This window comes from Diachasma alloeum, unplaced genomic scaffold, assembly GCF_001412515.2.
Source record: "Diachasma alloeum isolate Michigan unplaced genomic scaffold, Dall2.0 Dall_scaffold_00312, whole genome shotgun sequence".
Taxonomy (NCBI): domain Eukaryota; kingdom Metazoa; phylum Arthropoda; class Insecta; order Hymenoptera; family Braconidae; genus Diachasma; species Diachasma alloeum.
Genome location: NW_021680451.1, coordinates 117,988 through 141,891, shown reverse-complemented (window position 1 = coordinate 141,891; position 23,904 = coordinate 117,988). Strand labels below are relative to the sequence as shown.

The 23,904-nt window shown below is 37.9% G+C and overlaps 2 protein-coding genes and 1 long non-coding RNA gene across 3 annotated transcripts in view; all 3 read right to left on the bottom strand.

Annotated features, from left to right (window-relative positions):
- Positions 1–6,111: 6,111 nt before the first annotated feature.
- On the bottom strand, positions 6,112–7,253 carry LOC107039914. Its single transcript, XR_001460987.1, has 2 exons — positions 7,159–7,253; positions 6,112–6,893 (listed from the first exon to the last, which is right to left on the bottom strand). It is a non-coding gene; the product is annotated as an uncharacterized LOC107039914 (long non-coding RNA).
- An 11,929-nt stretch (positions 7,254–19,182) lies between these two features.
- On the bottom strand, positions 19,183–23,125 carry LOC107039913. Its single transcript, XM_015259772.1, has 3 exons — positions 21,662–23,125; positions 21,190–21,309; positions 19,183–21,115 (listed from the first exon to the last, which is right to left on the bottom strand). The coding sequence occupies exons 1-3, from the start codon at positions 21,873–21,875 to the stop codon at positions 20,709–20,711; spliced, it is 741 nt and encodes a 246-aa protein (XP_015115258.1). The 5' UTR covers positions 21,876–23,125; the 3' UTR covers positions 19,183–20,708.
- Positions 23,126–23,227: 102 nt separating this feature from the next.
- Positions 23,228–23,904, bottom strand: part of LOC107039912 (ATP synthase subunit gamma, mitochondrial) — a 115,152-nt gene continuing 114,475 nt past the window's right edge. Inside the window, exon 3 of the mRNA XM_015259770.1 lies at positions 23,228–23,793. Coding sequence (XP_015115256.1) covers positions 23,427–23,793 — 367 coding nt within the window. The 3' untranslated portion in view covers positions 23,228–23,426. The remainder of the gene's footprint in view (positions 23,794–23,904) is intronic.

Below are 23,904 nucleotides of genomic sequence, written 5' to 3'. Positions count from 1 at the left end.
TCAATGACCCCATGCGTAAGAAGTCGCCCAAAGAATCGTTCAGTTGATGAAACTCCTGAAGTTATCTCATTTAAACGAAAATGAGCAAACGAGTGTTCTCGCAATACTCTCCCAATTCCCTTATCAATTTTATCTACCTGGAGATAAATTAGGTACCACGACAGGTGCGAAACACGTTGTTCACGACTGATGAAATTCCCATCAATACCAAGCAGTATCGTTTCCCAGCTGTACATAAAGAGGAGATAAAAACCCAAGTTAAAGGTCTTTTGGAGAATGAAGCAATTTCGCCATCTAAATCTTCATATAATTCTCCCGTATGGATCGTTCCTAAAAAACCCGATTCTTCGGGAAACCTCGATGGTGGATAGTGATTGATTATAGGGCACTTAATGAAAAAACAATTAGTGACGCTTATCCTCTCCCAAATATTACTGATATCCTTGATCAACTAGGCGGGGCAAAATATTTTAGTACTCTCGATTTAGCTTCAGGATTTCATCAAATTCCCATGGATGAAAAATTCAAACACAAGACGGCATTTTCCACTCCCTTCGGTTTTTTCGAGTTTAATAAAATGCCTTTTGGATTAAAGAATGCTCCAGCCACATTCCAGCGCATGATGGATCAGGTTTTATCGGGACTCCAAGGTATCGAACTCTTTGTTTACATGGATGACATTGTCATTTATGCTAGCTCTCTGGAAGAACACGCGCGAAAATTGAAAACATTATTGGCACGCTTACGAGATGCAGGTTTGACTCTTCAACCCGACAAGTGTCATTTTCTCCGCCGTGAATTAGTTTATTTGGGTCATCAAATCACGGATAAAGGTGTCCAACCTGACCCAGAAAAGATTAAAGCCGTAAAACATTTCCCAATTCCCAGAACTAGAAAAAACGTGAAACAATTCCTTGGTCTCGTCGGATATTACAGGCGTTTCATCAAAGACATGGCTAAAATAGCCAAACCCCTGACATGTTTATTGAAAAAAGAGAAAAAATTTTTTTGGGATGATTCGGCAAACCAGGCGTTCGTTAAACTTTGCGATATTCTTTGCTCGGCACCTCCTCTACAATTCCCGAAATTTTCAGAACCGTTTTTAGTGACGACTGACGCTTCTAATTATGCAGTAGGTGCTGTATTAAGTCAGGGACCCATTGGTAAAGATCTTCCCATCGCTTACGCTTCTCGAACGTTGAAAGACACAGAAGTTAATTATTCTACAACCGAGAAAGAGCTATTAGCCATAATATTCGGTGTTGAACATTTTCGTCCTTATCTGTATGGTCAGCAATTCACCCTCATCACTGACCATCGTCCTCTCGTTTGGTTGCACAATGCAAAAGACCCGATGTCTAAATTAATGCGTTGGCGTATTCGTCTGAATGAGTTTGATTATACCATCGCGTATAAGCCAGGAAAGATAAATTCTAACGCTGATGCTCTCTCCCGTAATCCCATTGACCTTCACAACCAGCCTACCACTGAAATACACACATGCATGACTGAAAAAAATTCTGAAAAAACCCTACATCCCAGAGATCTTGAAGAAATACTCGACTGCGCAGACGAGGCATTGCTTCCCGATTTCGATGAGGATTGGGATGAACAAGAAGATAAAGACTTTTTTGATAACGAAGAATTAATAGGTGCTGTGTTCCTGGCGCGCGGGATCATAGTACCTCCTGAGGTCGTAAATATAACTTTTGATAATGACTCAATGACACTTGATAAAATTCAACAACCTAGTACCGATACGAGACTTGTCTCATCGGACTCTACCTTAGCTGAAAATGAATCTTGTTCACCAACAGAAGAGGATAACCCTCCCTGGTCTGATAGTTCGTTGACTATCGGTGTTGTCTACGGACCACCGCCTCGAACCCCAGTCAGAGCAGTGAAACGTGGGATGTCTACTGAGCACATCGACCTGATACCTGATCAGTATCCCAGGAAGAGGACTGCGGGCCCAGGCGAGTGTCCCATACCCCATCAACGAGGGAATAACCAACAGGACACCGATAACAGATTCATAGGGCCGATCTCAGATTGTAATAACATAGAATCCAGTATCATTCAAAAGAATGCAAATATTTATGAAACAATTACTCCAAAACCATTTCCAACTATTTTTCATACTAAAGATCATCTATACACACAGAAAGACCACCTCATCCACTTCATTCCTCTTGACCTTAATATCACCTCAGAGATAGGACTCGAATTGTTGGATAGGAATTTATTCTCCATCGATAAATTGCAGGATGTATCAATAACTTTAGGTCAAGCGATGACTTATCGAACTGAGAGAAATCACTTTATCTTTCATCTAGTCATTCGTGAAACTTCCACCTCAGAGACAAACCTAATTATCCTTGAAAGAGCTTTCAAATCGTTGAAACAATTGATGGACTCCCAAAATGTGAAAACTATTAGTATTGCTGCTAATGATATGGAATTAGACTCATTCGAATGGTCGGAAGTAGGGAATCTTCTCAAAAAAAATCTTCAATAGTTCAGATTATATTATTACAGTTTGCACAGGTGAAATAAAATTACCCCGGTTTCTGAAAGAGAGAAAATTATACGAGAATACCACGAATCGACTTCCGGAGGACATCAAGGTGTTCACAAATTATACAACAGTATTCGTGAAAATTTCTGTTGGCCATTGATGCGTCAACAAATTGCTGATTTTATTCGCTCTTGTGACAGTTGTCAACGAAATAAAATTCTTGCTAGAGAAACCAAACAACCGATGCGTATTACAGATACCCCTAAACGAGCCTTCGACAAAATCCAAATTGATATTGTAGGGCCTCTACCCCGGACTGCTAAGAATAATCGTTATCTTCTAACAATCCAAGATAATCTCACTAAATATTCAGATGCTATTCCTCTCTCCTCCATTGACTCTATCAGCGTTGCTCTTGCTCTTGCCGAACAATTCATCAGTCGCTTTGGTTGTCTACGCGTGATTCACACTGATCAAGGCAGCAACTTCGTCAGCCAGATCATGAAAAACTTTTGCAAAATATTTAAGATTCAGAAAATCAATTCCATTGCATTCCACCCAGAATCCCTTGGTTCTCTGGAACGTGCTCATCGAGTGTTTGTAGAATATCTCAAACATTACTGTAATAAAACAGATTGGGATGATTGGATTCGCTTCGGTATGTTCTCCTATAATACTTCCGTTCATGAAGCTACAGGATTCACTCCTCATGAACTCGTATTCGGTGTCAAGGCTATCATGCCCTCTGAATTCGCAAAAGAACAGATTCCTCGAACTTACGTGCAATATCTTGACGACTTATTCATCAAAATTACTACCACTTAGGCTACTGCGGCAAGGAATTTAGAAATGGCTAAAGAAAGGAGTAAGAAATATTACGACAAAAATGTTAATGCACATGAATTTCACGAAGGAGATTATGTTTACTTAAAAAAGGAACCAAAGACTTCGAAATTTGATTATAGCTGGACAGAACCTTATGAAATAATTAAAATGCACGGGAAAATTAACGCAGAAATAGCTCTAGACAAAATTAAGCGGAAAATAGTTCATACTAATAAACTAAAATTAGCATTTATAAGACCAGATGATATGGCTGATGATTGAATTAGGAATTATCAATTAAGAAATAACTATTAATAAGAAAAAAAAAATTCTAAGAGAATTAGAATTTAGAGAGAAAAAATTTCCGCTTCACCCAGCCGGGAATCGAACCCGGGTCTCCCAGATACGCGCCGGGCACTCTTACCGACTAAGCTACCGGGAACCACAGAAATTCACTACAGAAATTCTTCATTGTATATATAGTTTTATTGTACAGTTCCAGATTTAAATAACAGGATTAGAAATGATTATCCATAGATATTTAGTTAGAAAAAGCTGTTTATTAAACATCTTTTTAAGTAAGGGGGAAGGTGTCGCATATGCACCAGCGACGGTTGCAGGGTCCCTAGGTGACCGCCATTTTCCCTAACTTTAGGATTTATATTCAAATTTATTATTTTCAATTTCTAAGTGAATTCATCGAGATGTTTTTTAATAATTTTTAAAATAGAGAAATATTTAGGTTTTCTTTGAACAAAGACTCGGGAAAAACCCAAGAACAGGAAAAGAGCAATAAACTGGGGAATGTCCCAACATCCTCAGACCACCCGGAGGTTAATCCCTTTCAAGTACCTCTTTTTTCTTATATGATGAGTTTTTCGAGTGCAATTTGACCCATCGGAGTCAAAAAAAACCTTTCTTGAGAGAGTTTATTTCTTTCCCAAGAAAACTTTGGAATTTCCCTTGTTTTCCCCAACATGTGTGGGTGAGGCCCTTTGTTTGGGTCACGTAGGCCCGAGAGTTTGGGGCTGGGTTAGAGCGAACGGTTGTGGGGGTGTAAGACCAACCCCATCGACCAAGTCCAAGGACATGATTGGCTCCCCACTCCTTCGAGTGGGATGACTTTTTCGCGCGTTAGACTTAGAATAATTTTAAGACTAGAATTAACAGCAGATCCACCACCTACGTGGACTAGTGAAGATCTAGAGATCTTCTCCTTTGAGTTTGTGTTCAAAGTTTCTATTTGTTATTGTCAACAAAAGTCAAAGTGCAAATATATTCATTATAATTTTATCTTCTACATAAATCCAGTGTTTGTGTACAATTATTTAAATAAAACCCGCACTTGTGCAGCAGAGTGCTTTAGCACTCCACGGGCAACTGACCCGCCATCTATATTACAAAATAACCAGCTCGGGACGTAACAGTCTATCCAGTTAGTATAGAGATCAGTGGTTTTAAGTTTGTGTTAAATTAATGCAGGGGGGTCCAACTTCATTGTTTCGAGTGAAATACGATTTTAATTCTCCCAATCGTCGCTCGTGGCGCTGATGCTGGTGCACGCGCATGTGTCAGAATAGGTGGGAAGAATGGAATTTTCGAAGACAACGGTTAGGTTGACACATGTTTTAATTTGATCTATTATTAATTAAATTTATATAGAAAAAGTAAAAGTGATGATTTGTGACAAACCTTATTTATTAAAAAAATAATACCACAATCTCTCTCGTTCAAATATATCTTTTATCATGCACAGATGAGTAAAGACCAATAGAAAACCTGGTAGCTTCCGATAGGGAATTTCATTCAAGGTTTATTAAAATCATGGAAAACATCTCAATAAATACAATAAATGTCGTAAAATCACAACATTTTAGGGAAAAATTTCACCCAATATACAACAGTTCTGTAATGAATTTGTAAACTAGGATAAGTGCATTTCATGTAAGATTAATTATCGGGGAATATCTCGCAAAGAACGAGAGATAGTACAATTTCCACTTGTAATACCACACGAGCTTCAAAATTATCGGGTATTCCGATAGGTTCATTGCAAACAAACGAAGAAGTCAAGTTGTTCAGGTTGAAAAATCACGAGTGCTTGACGATTTCGTTTGTATGCAGGGAACCTTGCGGAAAATGCCCGATTAATTTAGAAGCTCAGGTGGTATTCGGGGGATTATTTTTCCAATCCAAATGTCGGGCAATATAATTGGACCATGAGACGAAACTCACAATTGAGAAACGAAAATTGTATAATTAACACAACAGCATTCAATATGTGTGTCAGCACTCAATGTGTAGTTTCTCTCATCACAAAAACTGGTAAATTGATTCCAAATTGTCTTCTTCGTTTTATCCGTATTGACGAGAATAATCCCCTTTACCTTTTCATCAATGGTTTTCAGGGAATGAACTCCGAATCTACTCATTTCGAATAAAAATCCTCGGATTTCCACAATTGAATTCAATCTGTCAGGTTGACGAGGAGTTAATTCGACTGCATGATGTTTTGTTTTTTATATAGCAACTACCAGAGAAAATTATCAAAAAATTATCTGTTGAAAACCCTGTAGCTTGTACCACGTGATGTCGAATGGGCCAATTATATTGTCCGATATTTGGGTTGGAAAAATAATCATGGAAATCTTTTTTGTAGGGCGAGATGTGAGCTATAAAAAAGGTTTGTTTGTTGAGGAACTGGAGTTAGGGTGGATGTGGGAGAAAATGTGGAGGGAAATGTTGGAAAAAAATTATGGTGACACGAATTATAAAATTCCCGTTTATTAGTGGGATTGAACCACTTCGTTAATATCGGTTATACAATCTTTGGCACAATTATAAATGTTGATAGTCTTTAAAGTGGAACTAAGTTGAGTCACTGAAATTAATTGGACTGAAATAATTATCGTGGTGATGTACTGAACGAAAGTATTTAAATTGAATACGCGTGCGATCTACTCAATAGCTAGAGTTCAACTACTTTTTGGGAGTTTCGCGATCGCCTGACCGCTCCACCCGAAGGTTCCCGATGGTGCTCGAGGATAGTCGGTTGGACAGACCGTTTAACTGATAGGTGCGTTTCAAACAGTTTCTATAAAGATTTCGCTCTCTATCTTCATTTAGGAGATATTCATCGATAATGAATTCTAAGAGAAAATCACTTCTCTCAGTTTGATAATTCATTACCGATTTATACAATACATTGGATAAAATTTCCCAAAAAATATTGGAACTTTTACTTGAATTGTTATATTTCTTTACCAAAGTAGAGTTTAGAGTGAATTTTAATAAATACTTTTCTCTATATAGATTTCTTCTCGAAATCTCCTCTAAAGTCCTCGAGTCTTTTGTCAGCTGATTCAACTTCTTGCTCCAAATCTCTATGTGTTTACATCAGCTCGGTCAGATGCCCTTGAAATCTTTGACGATCCCCTCGTTTTCCTCGATATTCTCCACAGATCATTTAGAATATCTTCTTTCTCCTTCTCAAAAATCTTCCGCACTTGGAGATCTCTCCCGTTTCTCCACTTTCTCCATAAGATCAAATCTGTAGGGAATTGGTAAATTAGGATGAGTGCATTTCGTTTAAAATCAATTCGATAGCTAAAGGGTAACAAGTCGATTTGTTCCCTATTCGAATTTTACAGCAAAATCTCTGAATCTAAGAGATACCAAAGTTTGTATCAAGAGCTTGTTTGGTGAGGAACTAGATTTAGGGTGAATTGGGAGGTTAGAGGATCGTCGGTGTGAAATAATGGTTGAGACTCTTGAACTAGTATAAACGTTAATTTATTCTCGGGGTCGAACCACACCTTGTCAACTTTACAAAACACCTTGTCACTTGTTGATCGTACTGAGTTAATTTAATTGTCTATCGTTTTGCACTGTGAGTCACTGGTTGAATGGTCAATAAATAACATGATTTTCTTTTACTGAATTTCTATCACCGAGTTAATAGACGCTAATGTACTGTGGTCTAAACTCTGCAGAGTTGAATTTCATTCAAACGTGCTATACGACAGACCGTGATGTACTCATTCGCGTTGATTTACGGTGACTCTACTAGACCTGAGCGTTGACCCGGAAAAGACCGATGATTTTCGTAATTGGCCGAGCTGATCGACCTTGGTCTTGGAGAAGTTGAGTTACGTTTCAAACAGAGCTTTTTTATAGAGTGGAATAAGAGCGACGGAAAATGTAATCACAAAAATTGCGCTATCTCTCTTAGATTCAGAGATATTCTTAGAAAACTTACTTATTAGCTAAATAAACTTTACCACTTCGCTACTGAATTATTGATGAATACCTTCTAAATGAGGAGATAGCTAAATTTTTAGATCAGCCATGTTTGAAACGCAAAGGAAAATCCCGCAAATCAGTGGTCTCGTATTCGGCCACCTTCGAAAATCTTCGTGACACTTCGGGTCAACGGTCATCGGGTCAACGAGACACCCGGAAGAGAAGCCAAGTTCAGTTAGCATTCAGAAATGATAGAGTGAGCCAACGCGTTTTCGCATTCACATTTTCTATTCAGTACATCAACTCAATTACAATTCAGTATTTTATCAGTTACTCAACGAAAGATTATTAGAAAGGACAATCAACAGTGAATTAAATTCAGTGATTAATATTGTGGGAAACTCAACAAACTCTAAAGCCTGTGTATATAGTGTACATATCTTAACAACGTGGTTCGATCCCACGAAATACAGTGGTTTTTATAACGGTGACTTTTTATTTTCACCCCTTTTGCTTCCATAAAAATTCCCAATCCACCCTACCCTAATTCCTCATCAAACAAACCATTTTTGTAGCCCACATCTCACTCTACAAAACCAGTTTCTATGAAATTTTTTTTATCTCTCTTCATTTACGAGATATCCAGAACATTCGTTATCTGTTTCCCAAAGGATCATCATCATCATCTCACCAGAATGATCCTCCTTGTGCTCCAGCTTCATCGTCAGCTCAACGTTCTCGTTTGTCAGGAATATGACAGTCTTTCGTAGGTTCTCGACGTCAGCTTTGAATGTGGATATGTCGTTTCTGATGTCTCCGCTCACCAGCACTCTCTGCTGGAACTTCATCATCAGTCGTCAGTTCCCCTCGTCTAGGGCCGCCTAGGGCTTCGATTACTGATACCAATTGCTCTGGGGTTTTGGAAGTAAGGCCCTGGAGCTGGGACTGCTCCGGGGAGCAGAAAAAAAATTCAAATTAAATAAGAATTTAGAGAAAAAAAATCCCGATAGCCCCAGCCGGGAGTCGAACCCGGGTCCTCCAGTATCGCGCCGGGAAATCTATCAACTAAGCTACCGGGAGCAGATTCTGCTGAAGGAGATTCTGGTCTGGGTTGATTTGTAGTGGAGATCATCATCATCTCGTTGGTGACTCTTGAGTCTGTGGGGGCGAACGACTTCTTCAAAACGAGAGTTGAATAAGTTGGTGTTGGAGATGGTGCTGCTCACTAGGAATGTCGTCTCAGTAGTTGTGACGTTTGCTTCGGGTGTCACCTTTGTTCCCTCCTGTTCCGTTTGCATTGTCGAGTTCATCTCGAGGAATAAGATACTAGTCTTCAGGGCTGGAGAGGACTCCAGAGAATTTTCTGTTTAATGTATACCTGAAAGTGTTTAATTTCATTTGTCAGTGTCTCAGTGACTTCACGTCCTTGTTCTTTTTTGTTCAAATCGTCGACAATCTCCACGCATGAAAAAATTTTGTATAAAAACCTAGCGAATCCGCTAGGAAATTCTATTGAACTTTTATTGAAAATTCTGTTAGTTTTTGCCCGATACTATTGACAATATTTTATAGAAAAAAATCAATATAATTTAGTCTTTCTATATAACTTTTACTATTGAAACATTTTCTATAGGATTTTTTGATATAAATTTTAAAATTTTTTTATTCACTTTTCTCAAATAAAAAAAGAATAGAAATGGAATAAAAAAGAAACTTGGCAAACATATGTCGAGAAATTCCTTGCTAGGGAACAATTTTTACGGATGCCATGTCAAAGTCCTCAGCAAGACCGGTAAATATCCGGAAATTTACCGATAAATTGTTAGCTGGAATATAGAAAATGTCTTAATAGAAAAAGTTATATAGAAAAACTAAATTATATTGATTTTTTTCTATAAAATATTGTCAATAGTATCGGGCAAAGGCTAACAGAATTTTTAATAAAAGTTCAATAGAATTTCCTAGCGGATGCGCTAGGTTTTTATACAAATTTTTTTCATGCGTGGAGATTGTCGACGATTTAAATAAAAAAGAACAAGGACTAGACAACGCTGGAGAAGTCTGGAGAACTCCGTGGAGTCACTGAGACACTGACAAATGAAATTAAACACTTTCAGGTATTCATTAAACAGAAAATCCTCTGGAGTCCTCTCCAGCCCTGAAGACTAGTATTTTATTCCTGGAGATGAACTCGACATTGCAAACGGAACAGGAGGGAACAAAGGTGAAACCCGAAACAAACGTCACAACTACTGAGACGACATTCCTGGTGGACAGCACCATCTCCAACACAAACTTATTCAACTCTCGTTTTAAAGAAGTCATTCGCCCCCACAGACTCAAGAGTCACCAACGAGATGATGATGATCTCCACTTCAAATCGACCCAGACCAGAATCTCCTTCAGCAGAATCTGCTCCCGGTTGCTTAGTTGGTAGAGTTCCCGGCGCGATACTGGAGGACCCGGGTTCGATTCCCGCCTGGGGCTATCGGGATTTTTTTCTCTCTAAATTCTTATTTAATTTGAATTTTTTTTCTGCTCCCTGGAGCAGTCCCAGCTCCAGCGCCTTACTTCCAAAACCCCAGAGCAATTGGTATCAGTAATCGAAACCCTAGGCGGCCCTAGACAAGGAGAACTAACTACTAATGAAGAAGTTCTTGCAGAGAGTGCTGGAGAGCGAAGACATCAGAAACGACAAATCCACATTTAAAGCTGACGTCGAGAACATACGAAAGACTGTCATAATCCTGACATACGAGAACGTTGAGCTGACAATGAAGCTGGAGCACGAGGAGGATCATTCTGGTGAGATGATGATGATGATCCTTTGGGAAACAGATAATGAATGTTCTGGATATCTCGTAAATGAAGAGAGATAGAGAAAATTTCATAGAAACTGGTTTTGTAGAGTGAGATGTGGGCTTCAAAAAAGGTTTGTTTGAGATTGATGCTAAAAATTTAGGGGCATTGGGGAAAAGTGATTTGGAAAAGGTGTGAAAATTAAGAACAGGCGATTTACTAAAAACCCACTGGTGATGTACTTTACTTGTGGTGTAAACCACGCGTCTAGAAATTTTATAAGGGTGCACTGTTCCCTGAATTGTCTCAATTTAAATTTGATAATTGTCTCTACACTGCACTTGATAATTCTCTTGATAATTCACTTTATTATAGTCTCAAAATGAATTGATAATTGACTCGAAATTAATAGATAATTGACTCGAATAGAGACGCTACTAGGAGCGTTAACTCAGTATCTCACGGTGATGTACTCGGTGATGTACTCGATATAGCGATTGCGACAATACTCGACTGTACAGAGATGGAGACGATACGATACTGTGGTTAGAGTGACTCTCTCGGTGGCTAGAACGATACTACTGACTTTTTCGGCAATTTTCTTCGTAGCTGACCGTGACCCCGAAGGGTCCCGAGGTCGTTCGAGAATTTTCGTTGAGCCCGGTGCCATCAGATAGAAAACTATTGCTGTGTTTTAAACATGGTTGATCTAAAAATTTAGCTATCTCCTCTCATTTAGAAGGTATTCATCAATAATTCAGTAGCGAAGTGGTAAAGGGTAACCAGTCGATTTAGCTAATAAGTAAGTTTTCCAAGAATATCTCTGAATCTAAGAGAGATAGCGCAATTTTTGTAATTACATTTTCCGTCGCTCTTATTCCTGTTATGTCCGAAGGATTTTTCAGGCGGGAAAATCCTGAGTTTCTGAATTTATTCGTTTAATTCTGATAATTCTGATATTGGAAGTTCCTTGATTAACAATAAAAATAAAGTGCGATAAAATATTTCTTACCGCGTTTTCCCGAGTGTTTATGAGCAATTTATTTATTCTGCACTCTTATCTTGTTTTCTTCTTGGACATTTCGCATTTTATATTCTGAATGGGTCGTTGAAATAATTAAAGCAAAATTTTGGAAAGAATAACACCTTTAATAATTGGTTTTTCTCAATTAATCTAAGTTCACAGTGACAGGGGAACTTCGATGTTGGTTTGATTTGACTGATTTCCCGCAAATCACAAGGTTCAAATTTTCTAACAATATATTACTTAAGATTTACTTGCAGGTTTTCTGCTTGTTGCAAATGTAATCCCAAACAGATGGAAGCGTCGTCTCAGACGCTTATTACAATTTCTCTCTTTACATTATTTTTAGTTTACAATGGTTTCAGTCTTTTTAAATCAATAGTCCGAATTGTTTACAAAATACACACACTTATACCGTAAGGCGTTTGGAGTCGCGAAAGCCTTGTCCGTTCGTACGCGTAATTTTAATGCCGAAAATGCGTATCTCTTCTTTTTAAGATACTAAAGGATGCGAAATCCACACTAATTTTGATGAGGGGTTTTGACAACTTACATTTCCGAATTACAAATTCGATCAATTTCCGCTAGCGATCGTCAGCACTCAGGAGACCACCCTCGAAATCTAGTTCACTAATTTCTGTTGGGAACTATGCCGAAAAAGTGACTTTATCCGATTTGTAACCGAAATATCCGAATTACCGAAGATTGGAAAACGTATTCGTTCTCCGGGTTTAGTCTTGAGTTTAGGCGTTGGCTTTATGGGGTGGGAGTTGGTGATTTGGAGGTTTATGACGAAAATTCGATGTGGAACACCTGTTCACGTGATCGAATTTTCGCTGATACTACTCCTGGGGTTTTTGGATATTTGGACTTTGAAATAGCCTGAGGAATTTAGGGCGATGTTGAAATTGCCTGTTGGCAATTCCGACATCGGTTGTGCCGAAAAGAGTCATTGGAATGTGTTTTATGTTCATTTTCAGATTGGGGGTGGGTTAGGGGTTGTTATTTTTGAGGGTTGTTTTGGCTTGCCGGAAGGGTCTCGATGATTCGAACAATTTTTGTTAAGGACATTTTTCTAGGTAACGCGTTGTTTGGGTGTCACGTCGATTGTTAGTTAGTAATTGTTTATTTAGCTAGCTCTTTTATTTATGGATGGAATGTCGAAATTGTTGGTTTGTTTTCTTGCGCTGGTTGTGCAGCGTTTTTGGAAATATCGTTTTGGGTTGGAATTGTGTTTTACTATTTATTAGGGTTGGTTGAAAATTTTTAGGAGAATTTGTTATTAACAATTGTAATTGTTATCCGATTGGATTGAGTGAGGGCTTGGGTTGTTTGGTTTTGTTGCCCGGTCGTTTTTTGTTATGGAAAGTTTTGTGTAAAACTATTATTTTGGGGTTTAGCAAAAATGTTTTGTAATAGGGAAAAATCGGACCCCTGCTGNTTTCCGAATTACAAATTCGATCAATTTCCGCTAGCGATCGTCAGCACTCAGGAGACCACCCTCGAAATCTAGTTCACTAATTTCTGTTGGGAACTATGCCGAAAAAGTGACTTTATCCGATTTGTAACCGAAATATCCGAATTACCGAAGATTGGAAAACGTATTCGTTCTCCGGGTTTAGTCTTGAGTTTAGGCGTTGGCTTTATGGGGTGGGAGTTGGTGATTTGGAGGTTTATGACGAAAATTCGATGTGGAACACCTGTTCACGTGATCGAATTTTCGCTGATACTACTCCTGGGGTTTTTGGATATTTGGACTTTGAAATAGCCTGAGGAATTTAGGGCGATGTTGAAATTGCCTGTTGGCAATTCCGACATCGGTTGTGCCGAAAAGAGTCATTGGAATGTGTTTTATGTTCATTTTCAGATTGGGGGTGGGTTAGGGGTTGTTATTTTTGAGGGTTGTTTTGGCTTGCCGGAAGGGTCTCGATGATTCGAACAATTTTTGTTAAGGACATTTTTCTAGGTAACGCGTTGTTTGGGTGTCACGTCGATTGTTAGTTAGTAATTGTTTATTTAGCTAGCTCTTTTATTTATGGATGGAATGTCGAAATTGTTGGTTTGTTTTCTTGCGCTGGTTGTGCAGCGTTTTTGGAAATATCGTTTTGGGTTGGAATTGTGTTTTACTATTTATTAGGGTTGGTTGAAAATTTTTAGGAGAATTTGTTATTAACAATTGTAATTGTTATCCGATTGGATTGAGTGAGGGCTTGGGTTGTTTGGTTTTGTTGCCCGGTCGTTTTTTGTTATGGAAAGTTTTGTGTAAAACTATTATTTTGGGGTTTAGCAAAAATGTTTTGTAATAGGGAAAAATCGGACCCCTGCTGAAGTTATTTGTTAATAACTTTTGCAGTGTTCGGAATTTCTTTTTGGGTGATGGGTCAGAAGTTTTGTCGTTGTGGGGCGGAACTTTTGACGTACTTGTATGGTGCGAGGATTTTGTTTTTATAATTTAATTTGGGGGCAATTTGTTTATTTCGTGTAGGGGAGTAGGGGTAGGTTTTGTGGTGGTCCAAACAGGGTGTGTGGGGGCTCAAAGTTTTTGTTTCGTCCAGGGGAACAATTTTGGTCCTCTGCACTTAATTGTTATTGATATTTTTCTGTCATTTAAATCTTGTACGCCGTTGTTTATTTTGGGTTTTGGATATTTTGGATTTGGGGGAGGATTTTGAAAGGGGGATGTTAGGCTGAGGATAATTTGGACATAACATTCCACTCTATAAAAAAGCTCTTGATACAAATTTTGCTATCTCTCTTAGATTCAGAAACATTACTCTAAAATTCGACTAGGGAACAAATCGACTTGTTGTTACCCTTTACCACTTTGCTATCGAATTGATTTTAAGCGAAATGCACTCATCCTAATTTACCAATTCACTAAAGATTTGATCTTATGGAGGAAGTGAAGAAACTGGAGGATCTGAAGGAAATCAAGAGAGATCTTCAAGTGCGGAAGATTTTTGAGAAGGAAAATGAAGATATTTCAAATGATCTGTGGAGAATATCGAGGAATACGAGGGGATTGTCAAAGGTTTCAAGGGCATCTGACCGAGCTGATGTTAACACATAGAGATTTGGAGCAAGAAGTTGAATCAGCTGACAAAAGACTCGAGGATTTGAGAGGGGATTTCGAGAAGAAATCTATATAGAGAAAAATATTTATTAAAATTCACTCTAAACTTTACTTTGGTAAAAAAATATAACAATTCAAGTAAAAGTTCCAATATTTTTTGGGAAATTTTACCCAATGTATTGTATAAATCGGTAATGAATTTTCAAACTGAGAGAAGTTATTTTCGGTTAGAATTCATTATCGATGAATATCTTGTTATGTTCAAATTATTTCCAGCCTAAAATCCAACCCCTCCCCCCAATTCCAAAAAACCAAAAACCCAAAATAACCAACAGCGCACAAGATTTAGATCACAGAAAAATATCAATAAAAATTAAACTAAGGGCCAAACAATTAAAGTACAGACGACCAAAATTGTTCTCCCGGACGAAACAAAACGCTCGAGCCCTCATACACCCCGTTTGGACCATCACGAAACCCACCCCCACTACCCTACTTGAAACAAATAAATTGCCCCCAGACCAAATTAGAAAACCAAAACCCCCGCACTATACAAATACGTCAAAGGTTCCGCCTCATAACGACGAAACTTTTGACCCATCACCTAAAAAGAAATTCCGAACACTGCAAAAGTTATTAACAAATAACTTTAGCAGGGGTCCAATTTTTCCCTAACAAAACATTTTTACTAAAACCTAAAATAATAGTTGTACAGAAAACTTCCCATCTTTCAGTTTCACAAAAAACGACCGGGCAACAAAACCAAACAATCCAAGCCCTCACTCAATCCAATCGGATAACAACTACAATTGTTAACAACAAATTCCTCTAAAAATTTTCAACCAACCCTAATAAATATTAAAACACTATTCCAACCCAAAACCATATCCCCAAAAACGCCACACAACCGGCGCAAGAGAACAAGCCGACAATTTTGACTTTCCGACCATAAATAAAAGAGCTAGCTAAATAAACAATATCTAACTAACAATCGATATGACACCCAAACAACGCGTTCCCGTGAAAAATGTCCTTAACAACAATTATTCGAATCATCGAGACCTTTCCGGCAAGCCAAAACAACCCTCAAAAACAACAACCCCTAAACCACCCCCCAATCTGAAAATGAACATAAAACACATTCCAATAACTCTATTCGGCACAACCGATGTCGAAATTACCGACAGGCAATTTCAACATCGCGCTGAATTCCTCAGGCCACTTCAAAGTCCAATAAGTTTCAAAACCCAAGGAGTGGAATCAGCGAAAATTCGATCACGTGAACAGGTGTTCCACGTCGAATTTTCGTCATAAACCTCCAAATCACCAACTCCCACCCCTTAAAGCCAATGCCTAAATTCAAAACTTAAAAACTACAATCGATAAAAGTAAAACTCAGTCGTGGAAAACCCGGGGAACGAGTACGTTCTCCAATCGTCGGTAATTCGGCTTTTTCGGTACCAAGTCGGAAAAAGTCAATCTTTCGTCGTAGCTCCCAACAGAAATTAGTGAACTGAATTTCGAGGGTGGTCTCCTGAGTGCTGACGATCGCTACCGAGAGTTGATCGATTTTGGAAATACGGAAATTTGAGTTATCAAAAACCCCTCATCAAAATTAACGGGAATGTTCACATTCTCTTGTATCATAAAAAGAAGAGATACACTCTTTCGGCTTTTAAAATCACGCGTACGAACCAATAAGGCTTTCGCGATTCCAAACGCCTTACAATATAAGTGTGTGTGTATTTATAAATAATTCGGATCCTTAATTTAAAAACACTAAAGAACATTGTGAACTGAAAAATACTTTATAGAGAGAAATTGTAATAAATATCTGGGACGACATTTCCATCTATTAGGGATTACATCTCCAATAAGCAGAAAACTTGTAAGTAAATCTTAAGTAATAAATTGTTGTAACATTTAAACTTTGCGATTCGCGGAAAATCAATCAAATTGAACCAACTTCAAATTTCCCCTGATATTGTAAACTTGGATTAAATGGTTAAAGCAAACTATTAAAGGTGTTGCACATCCGAGAAATTCGCTTAAATCATTTCAAATATCCCTTCCCAAAATAAAATCTGAAACTTCCGGTCCCATTACCTAAGAAGAAAACAACGTAAGAGTGCAGAATAAACAAATTGCTCATTAACACTCGGAAAAACGCGATAAGAAGCCTTTTATCGCACTTTATTTTTATTGTTAACCAAGGAGTCCTTGATACCTGATCCATTAGAGTTCAATGAATGAATTCAACGAATAAATCAGTTTCTAAACTCAGGGTTTTCCCGCCTGAAAAATCCTTCGGACATAACAATCTCCTAAATGAAGAGAGATAGCGAAATCTTTATATAAACCTTGTTTGAAATTCCACTATTCAAACTAGTCAAACGGTCACCGGGCTCAACAAAAATCTCGAGAAACTTCAGGACCCGTCGGGATCACGGTCAGCTATGAAGAAAATCGCCGGAAAAGTCATAGTATCGCTCTAGACACCGAGAGAGTCACTCTAATGACAGTATAGTATCGTCGTAACCGCTCAATCGAGTACATCAGCGAAGTACATCAACGCGATATATTTGAGTCTAGCGCTTCGTGCAGCGTCTCTATTTAATTCAATTATCAATTAATTCCGAGTTAACTATCAATTATTTTGAGTCAATCATCAAGTTTAATATCGAGAGAATCTCAAGTGCAGTGCATTTTTCAAATCATCATTTTATTGACTTTGTCGAGCAAATCAACAGTGTAACATTATTAATTTATCAAGACACGTGGGTTATTCCACAATAAAATACATCAACAGTGTGATTTTATAATTCCGCGTGTTTTAATTTTTCACCCCCTCCCACAATTCCACTTTTTCCCAACCGGCATTTCAATTTAGCTTCAAACTCAAATAAACTTTTTTTATAGCTCACATCTCGTCCTACAAAAGATTTCCATGAAAATTGTCCTATCTCTCGTCATTTGCGAGATATTCACCGATAATTAATCCTACATGAAATGCACTTATTCCAGTTTACCAATTCATTACAGAATTGTGGTATATTAGATGAAATTTTTCCCTAAAATGTTGTGATTTTACGACATTTATTGTATTTATTGAGATGTTTTCCATGATTTTAATAAACCTTGAATGAAATTCCCTATCGGAAGCTACCAGGTTCTCTACTGGTCTGGTCTCATCTGTGCATGATAAAAGATATATTTGGATGAGAGAGATTGTGGTATTATTTTTTTAATTCATAAGGTTTGTCACAAATCATCACTTTCACTTTTTCTATATAAAATTCATTAATAATAGATCAAATTAAAACATGTGTCAACCTAACCGTTGTCTTCGAAAATTCCATTCTTCCCACCCATTCTGACACATTTGCGCGCGTACCAGCATCAGCGCCACGAGCGACGATTGGGAGAATTAAAATCGTATTTCACTCGAAATTGGGGATGCCAAAAGCGATTTTTGGTCCTCTACTGAGGGTTTCTATAACTAGCCTATGGCGGAGCCTACCAGGTGGTTGGGCGCCGGATTGTATGGTTATACAAAATTAAGATCTTTGCCTCCCATTACCCTATCATTATTGGACTTTAGTAAATATGAATATCAATCCAAAGTTCAATTTGACATTTTGCGATATTGGAGACTTACTAGGAGATACTAGGAGACCAATTCAAGCAGGAGAGGAGATATTATTAGCTGAACACATCCTCATCTGTGGTGTCAAAAGTTATAAACAGAATTACCTAGAAATTGTATCAGCTTGTGGTCAATCGTCACATTGGAATAATTACCACGAAATAACGATAAAAATTCTTTTTGAGGAAAATAAGAGGAAAATAATTAGCAAATGTACTTGTCCAGCTGGCTTGGGTGGAAAATGTAAACACATTTTTGCGACACTTCTATATATTTATCGGTGAGGAAAGTCATGTTTTTTTGTTTTTGATCGTTTTATCTACTTCAATACATGTACTGATTGTCAATCATATTTGAGTATACGCAATCTGCAGTTTAAATATTGGATTTATCTAGGGTTCGAGTTGACAGATTGGAGATGTTGAGCTGTACAGACTTGAAACAGCAATGGGGTAAGGTGAAATCGAATGCTGATTTACCCCAGAATCAGGTAGTAAATTTGAAGGAATTTTGTTGCATGAAGGTGGAGAAGGTAGAAAAAGAGAATGATCCAAACTCCCAGAATTTTTTTTTTAATACATTGATGACAGGTACGAATACAGGTATTGTATCTCTCTCCATTCTCGTCAATAGCTGAAATATTCCATTTTCTTCGTATCCCATTATATTTTTCTAATTTATTGATATTCACTGTTAATTTATTTAATAGCTCATCCACAAACTGAGGCGGGAACCTTCTATCCGCGACGTCGAGGAACAAAACGCTCTTTTGACGCTGCTCTGAATAGAAGAGCTGCTTCACTTGAATCAGTTCGAGCTTTCTTGCAGGAACGTGTCCATATCCTCCTACCATTCGATGCTTTTCCTCCTGCTTTGAATGACGATCTCTTTAGTTTTTATACAGAGCATGTTGAAGTAACTGAAGCTCAGGCGTTTGAAATTTGCATGGCAACAATGGGTCAAGAAAATGATTTATGGAGACGACACAGACAAACAAGAATCACCGGGAGCACATGTTATGATTTTCAGACTTACGGGGAAAAGAGAAATATCGATTGGCCAAAGAAAATTAATAATCTTTTATTCTCGTCATTTAAGGCGACTCCAGCTATGCGTCACGGTACACTAACTGAACCAAAATGTCGTGAGGAATACGAGAAAAAAACAAAGAAAGACGTACAAACATTAGGGCTTTTCATTCATCCCAGCATGCCGTGGTTGTATAGCGCTGACGGTGTGGTTCTTAGCGATAATTGTTTGCTAGAGATCAAATGTCCTCAAGAAGGAAAGCACAAGTCAGCCACGGATGTCGTATCGTCGAAGAAATTAAATTATATTCGTGTTACCGAGACAGGAAAAATTTACTTGAAGGCAAATCATAAATATTTTGCACAAATTCAGCTTGGCATGTTTCTTCTAAATTTACCTCAATGTGAATTTGTTATCTGCAGTTCATTTAACGATACTGGCCTTGTTTTGCAAATTCCGTTTAATGAGGAGTATGCTCAAGTATTGTGTCGAAAATTGAAGCAAATTTACTTTTGTCATGTCTTACCAGAATTAATTAAGCATTTCAAGTGAATTGTCATATACATTATCATGTTATTTGCATGTCAGTTACTATTACTCGAAACAAACGTATGTTGTTATGAGCAATTGATGGGTCGTATTGAGTGTGCATAATTTCTGATAGCATGTTTTTTTTTCTTTTTCAATTCAATAAACAATGGGTCATCTTCTAGAAATATTTTTATTGCCTCTTTAATTCTATATAGATAAATGTTTAAAATGATGAACATGTTGCTGTTAGAAAGGGGAAATCGAGGCAAAATGAAACATTCTATTGACAACATAGCTAATTAAAACTTATCTTCCGCAAGAATTGGGCTGCTCAGATTTGTTATTCCGCAAATTATCGTCATTATCTTACCAGACATCTTAACTAAATAGTGGGGGAGAATCCCTTGCATTATTTTGAAAACTTTTACTCTTTGAATAGCCCTTTCCACATGGACACGTGCAGCTGCTATTCGTGCAGTCGCTAATGCTTCTGCCTTGCTGAATTGCTTTTTTTTTTTAAATGGTGGTCGTAATTGCATACCGAGCACATTCCACATCAATTAAGAATCCCTTATCGGCCATAACACTATCAATGCCAGGAGTCATCAATTCTAAAATTCCTGATTTAGAAAAAATTTGTTTGTCAGATACTCGTCCGCCGAATGATTTACTCATATATGATCTAAGTCCTGAAGGTGCAATTCCGATCATGAATTTAACGGTATAAATCCCTTTACAATGTGAATAGGTCATAAAACGACATTTTAAATATTTCGATTTTTCTATGGGGATCTCTGTACAATCAACAACTACCCTAGTAGAAGAGTATTTTTGGAAGCACTTTGGCACATTGTCCAATATTTCCTCCTTAGTTGGCCACCTCATGACTGTTATTAAAACATCTGCTAAATTTTCCAGAGTAGCTTGAAAATAATTTTTACAGCTTTGAAATTTTGAATATTGCAGACAATGCAACATATGACAAATTCCATTTCAATTTGATAAATACTAACAGGATTTTCTATCTTATATCGAGGCGATCATTCAAATTTTCTCCCATTCTCTTCTTCAATTCTCTAACACAGATGATGAGAGACGTCAACAAGGCAAACGAATGCAGACCAGTGAATGCCTTTAGTTGCTCCTCGTTCCCAATAACTTCATCAACCACTGAACGATCAGTTTGTATCTTCTTGTCAACTCGTGTTTGTGGAATAACCGTTTGGACCGCAACATCCAACTTATCGAATTGTACTTGTACCGCTACATCACGACTTGGATTACAGACTTGAACCTCCGCATCAAATTTAACGGGTTGAATATCCACTTGAACACATGCATTACATCGAGTGGAAACATATCCGCCGACAACACTGGCTTCTTGTGTCAACGGTGGAACACTTTCTGGGTTATCATCTGTATGTATTTCTGTAAATCAAGTCGCAATTGGAAACTAACGGCAAGGGTCAAGAAGATTTCATTATTGAAAATAATAAGCATACCACAATTAGATCGAACTCGGTCTTCAGTAAACCCTGATGACTTCTCTGTTGGTTGATGAAAACATGGTATGACACCAGTTTTCAACTTCTTCCTAGGAGGTTGACAACCTTCGCGCATAGCTGAAACAGATCAAGAACATTATTGAGCTTCGTAATTTTTGGTGGCAAACAGTCAAAACGATTTGAATCAACTTAGCCCCTAACTGAGGTTTTGAGAAATATTTCCGAATCTAAGAGTTATAGCGAAATTTGATTGGTGAGGACCTTTTTCGGTAGAGTGCAATGGGAACTACAAAAACGGTATTTGGAGAAATTTAACTATCTTTCTCAGATTCCGTGATATTCATCAAAATATGACCCCTTAACCCCAGTTACTTAAAACGTTTTAGCTCTTGACTACTACTCCACAATTAACATCTAATACTCGTTCCTAATCAATAAATGTTCAATATAAATTATTTATAATACTGACCTCGTTTCGTAAAGTTATCTGCAGAAAAATGCAAACTGCAAACTCTCATTTCTCGGTCATGAGGCCTGTCGATTTTCAATACCTCCATCCACTTGTTCCGCAAGGCCGCATCGGATGGGAAATTGTGAAAGCTCAAATTTGATTTATCTTTAATTCTACAGTTTGGCACACAGCAGACTCTTCGAGCATTTTTTTTATAAACATTTATAGTCATTTTTATGAGTAAAATTAAGTTCACTTTGTTTTAAAGTGAAGGTGGTTACAAACTAGGACGTGACGTTGGCTATTTCGCCTTAGAGTAGTTCCGAATCAGTCCGTTTTGCTGGGTATAGCGCTGTGGAAACACTTTTGACATCCCCAATAATGAAGTTGGACCCCCCGGATTAATGGTTATTTTCTCGTTCCTTCGTTTTGTATTTCGTTTGAGGTTCGTTTATCCGGTTTGTCGTCTCCGAGGTCAAAGGACGGCTGGCGCCCGTCGATAACTTTTTTTTTTCGAGTTTTCTCAGTCTAGGGGAAATGGGCGAGTTAACGTGGTTTTCCAGTCCCAGGTGGAAAATTCCGTTACAACTCCTCAACCTATTTTTTCTAACAATCTTTGTAGTTTCTTGTCTGCTAAACTTATTTTAAAGAATCAAATGGTGTTTTTATGCAAAGACTCCAACTCGAGATTCCAGATACAAAAATACCAATAATTGGCATCGAAGTCCTGGAAATCCTGAAACTCTACGCCTACCGTAGAATAAAGGATTCTGCTGGACCAACGATTTTCGGAAACCTCCAAAGAAACTTACTGTCCTGTACAAAAATCGTGGTGAGAAGATGCGGTAGTGTGATGAGTAATTTCAGAGCAGCCGTAGAGAGTTATTTTATGTTTCATTATCGTATTATTCTGTTCGACATCTCAACAGCTGAATGATAAAAAACATGGAGAAATATTGCCTGGATGTTTCACAATTATCTTTTCTCGTAGAAAATTAACCAGCAGAATAAATTTGTCGGATGTTTCCCATCATCATTGGCAATCAAGAAAATAGTCGCAGACATTCTCTTGACCGAGATTCTAATTAAAACAAAAAATGATGACAAACAACCTTTCGACTTAAAAATAAATCAAATATTTCCCTCTACCGTTTATGTATAAAAACAACAATATCACGTTATCTCGAAATTTTTTCAACTTGCGGAACCTGATATATCCATATGAATGATCAATCACGAAGTTTTCGGGAAATACCCAGTCACTTTTAAGGTCTTGGGGTATTACTACTGATAATACCGCCCTATTTTTTAATAACCTTCCTACAGCTTTGCAATGGTGTTTTAAACTAAATAGCTGTTACACATGTGATGAAAAGTGGAAAAAATTAGGTCATAAGTAAGTTTTCGGCCAGATATAAAACCCAAGAGTAATCCATTGAATGTCACTTGATCTTCAAAATCCGTCGGATATTTCTCTCAGGTTTCTCTGTGTAGCAACGATCGGGATAACTTTTGGATCTCAAAATTGAAGATATTCTTCGACAGCTGAAATCGACCATTCAATTTCAGAAAAAAAAATCTTACTATTTCTACTCATATTTATTAATCAATAAATTGTATGGGAGTGGAATTCATTCAAAGACCGTTATCAATAATCAATTATCACCGATAAGATCATTAATCAATGAAATTTCTCTAAACTTTTCCATTAATATTTTCTTTCTCACTTGTTAGTAGCATCGACTATACAATTGAAATATCTCGAATGCGTCCTTTAATTAGCTCAATCCAATGCAGCAGCACCAGAGATAATTTCGATGAGCTCCCTGGTGATGACGGCTTGGCGAGTACGATTGAAGGTGAGAGTGAGTTTGTCAATCATCTCGCCGGCATTTTTGCTGGCATTGTCCATGGCAGTCATTCTGCTGGATTGTTCGCTGCATGCACCCTCCTTCATGGAGTAGAAGAGGAGAGAGGCGAGAGAGAATTCCATGTAGCTCTGGATCACACTCTCATCGAGGGAATCGTAGATCGACATCTTTGGAGCAGTTGACACTGCTGATTTGTCAAATAGAGGGAGCTGGTCCACTTTGTACGAGACTACGGACTTGAATTTGTTGTAGACGATGCGTCCACTTCCAAATTCATATCTAAAGAGAAAAGAGGAAAACATTATTCGATGATAAATATTTATTAACTAGAGGAGCCCCTGCTCGCTTCGCTCGCTCCCCCCCCCCCCCCCCCTCCCCCCCCCCCCCCCC

Coding starts and splice junctions, on each gene's coding strand:
- LOC107039913 (XM_015259772.1), bottom strand. CDS start 21,875: ATGACTATAAATGTTTATAAAAAAAATGCTCGAAGAGTCTGCTGTGTG. Junction 21,310..21,661: donor AGATAACTTTACGAAACGAG/GTCAGTATTATA, acceptor GATCTGTTTCAG/CTATGCGCGAAGGTTGTCAA. Junction 21,116..21,189: donor CCGAGTTCGATCTAATTGTG/GTATGCTTATTA, acceptor CTTGATTTACAG/AAATACATACAGATGATAAC.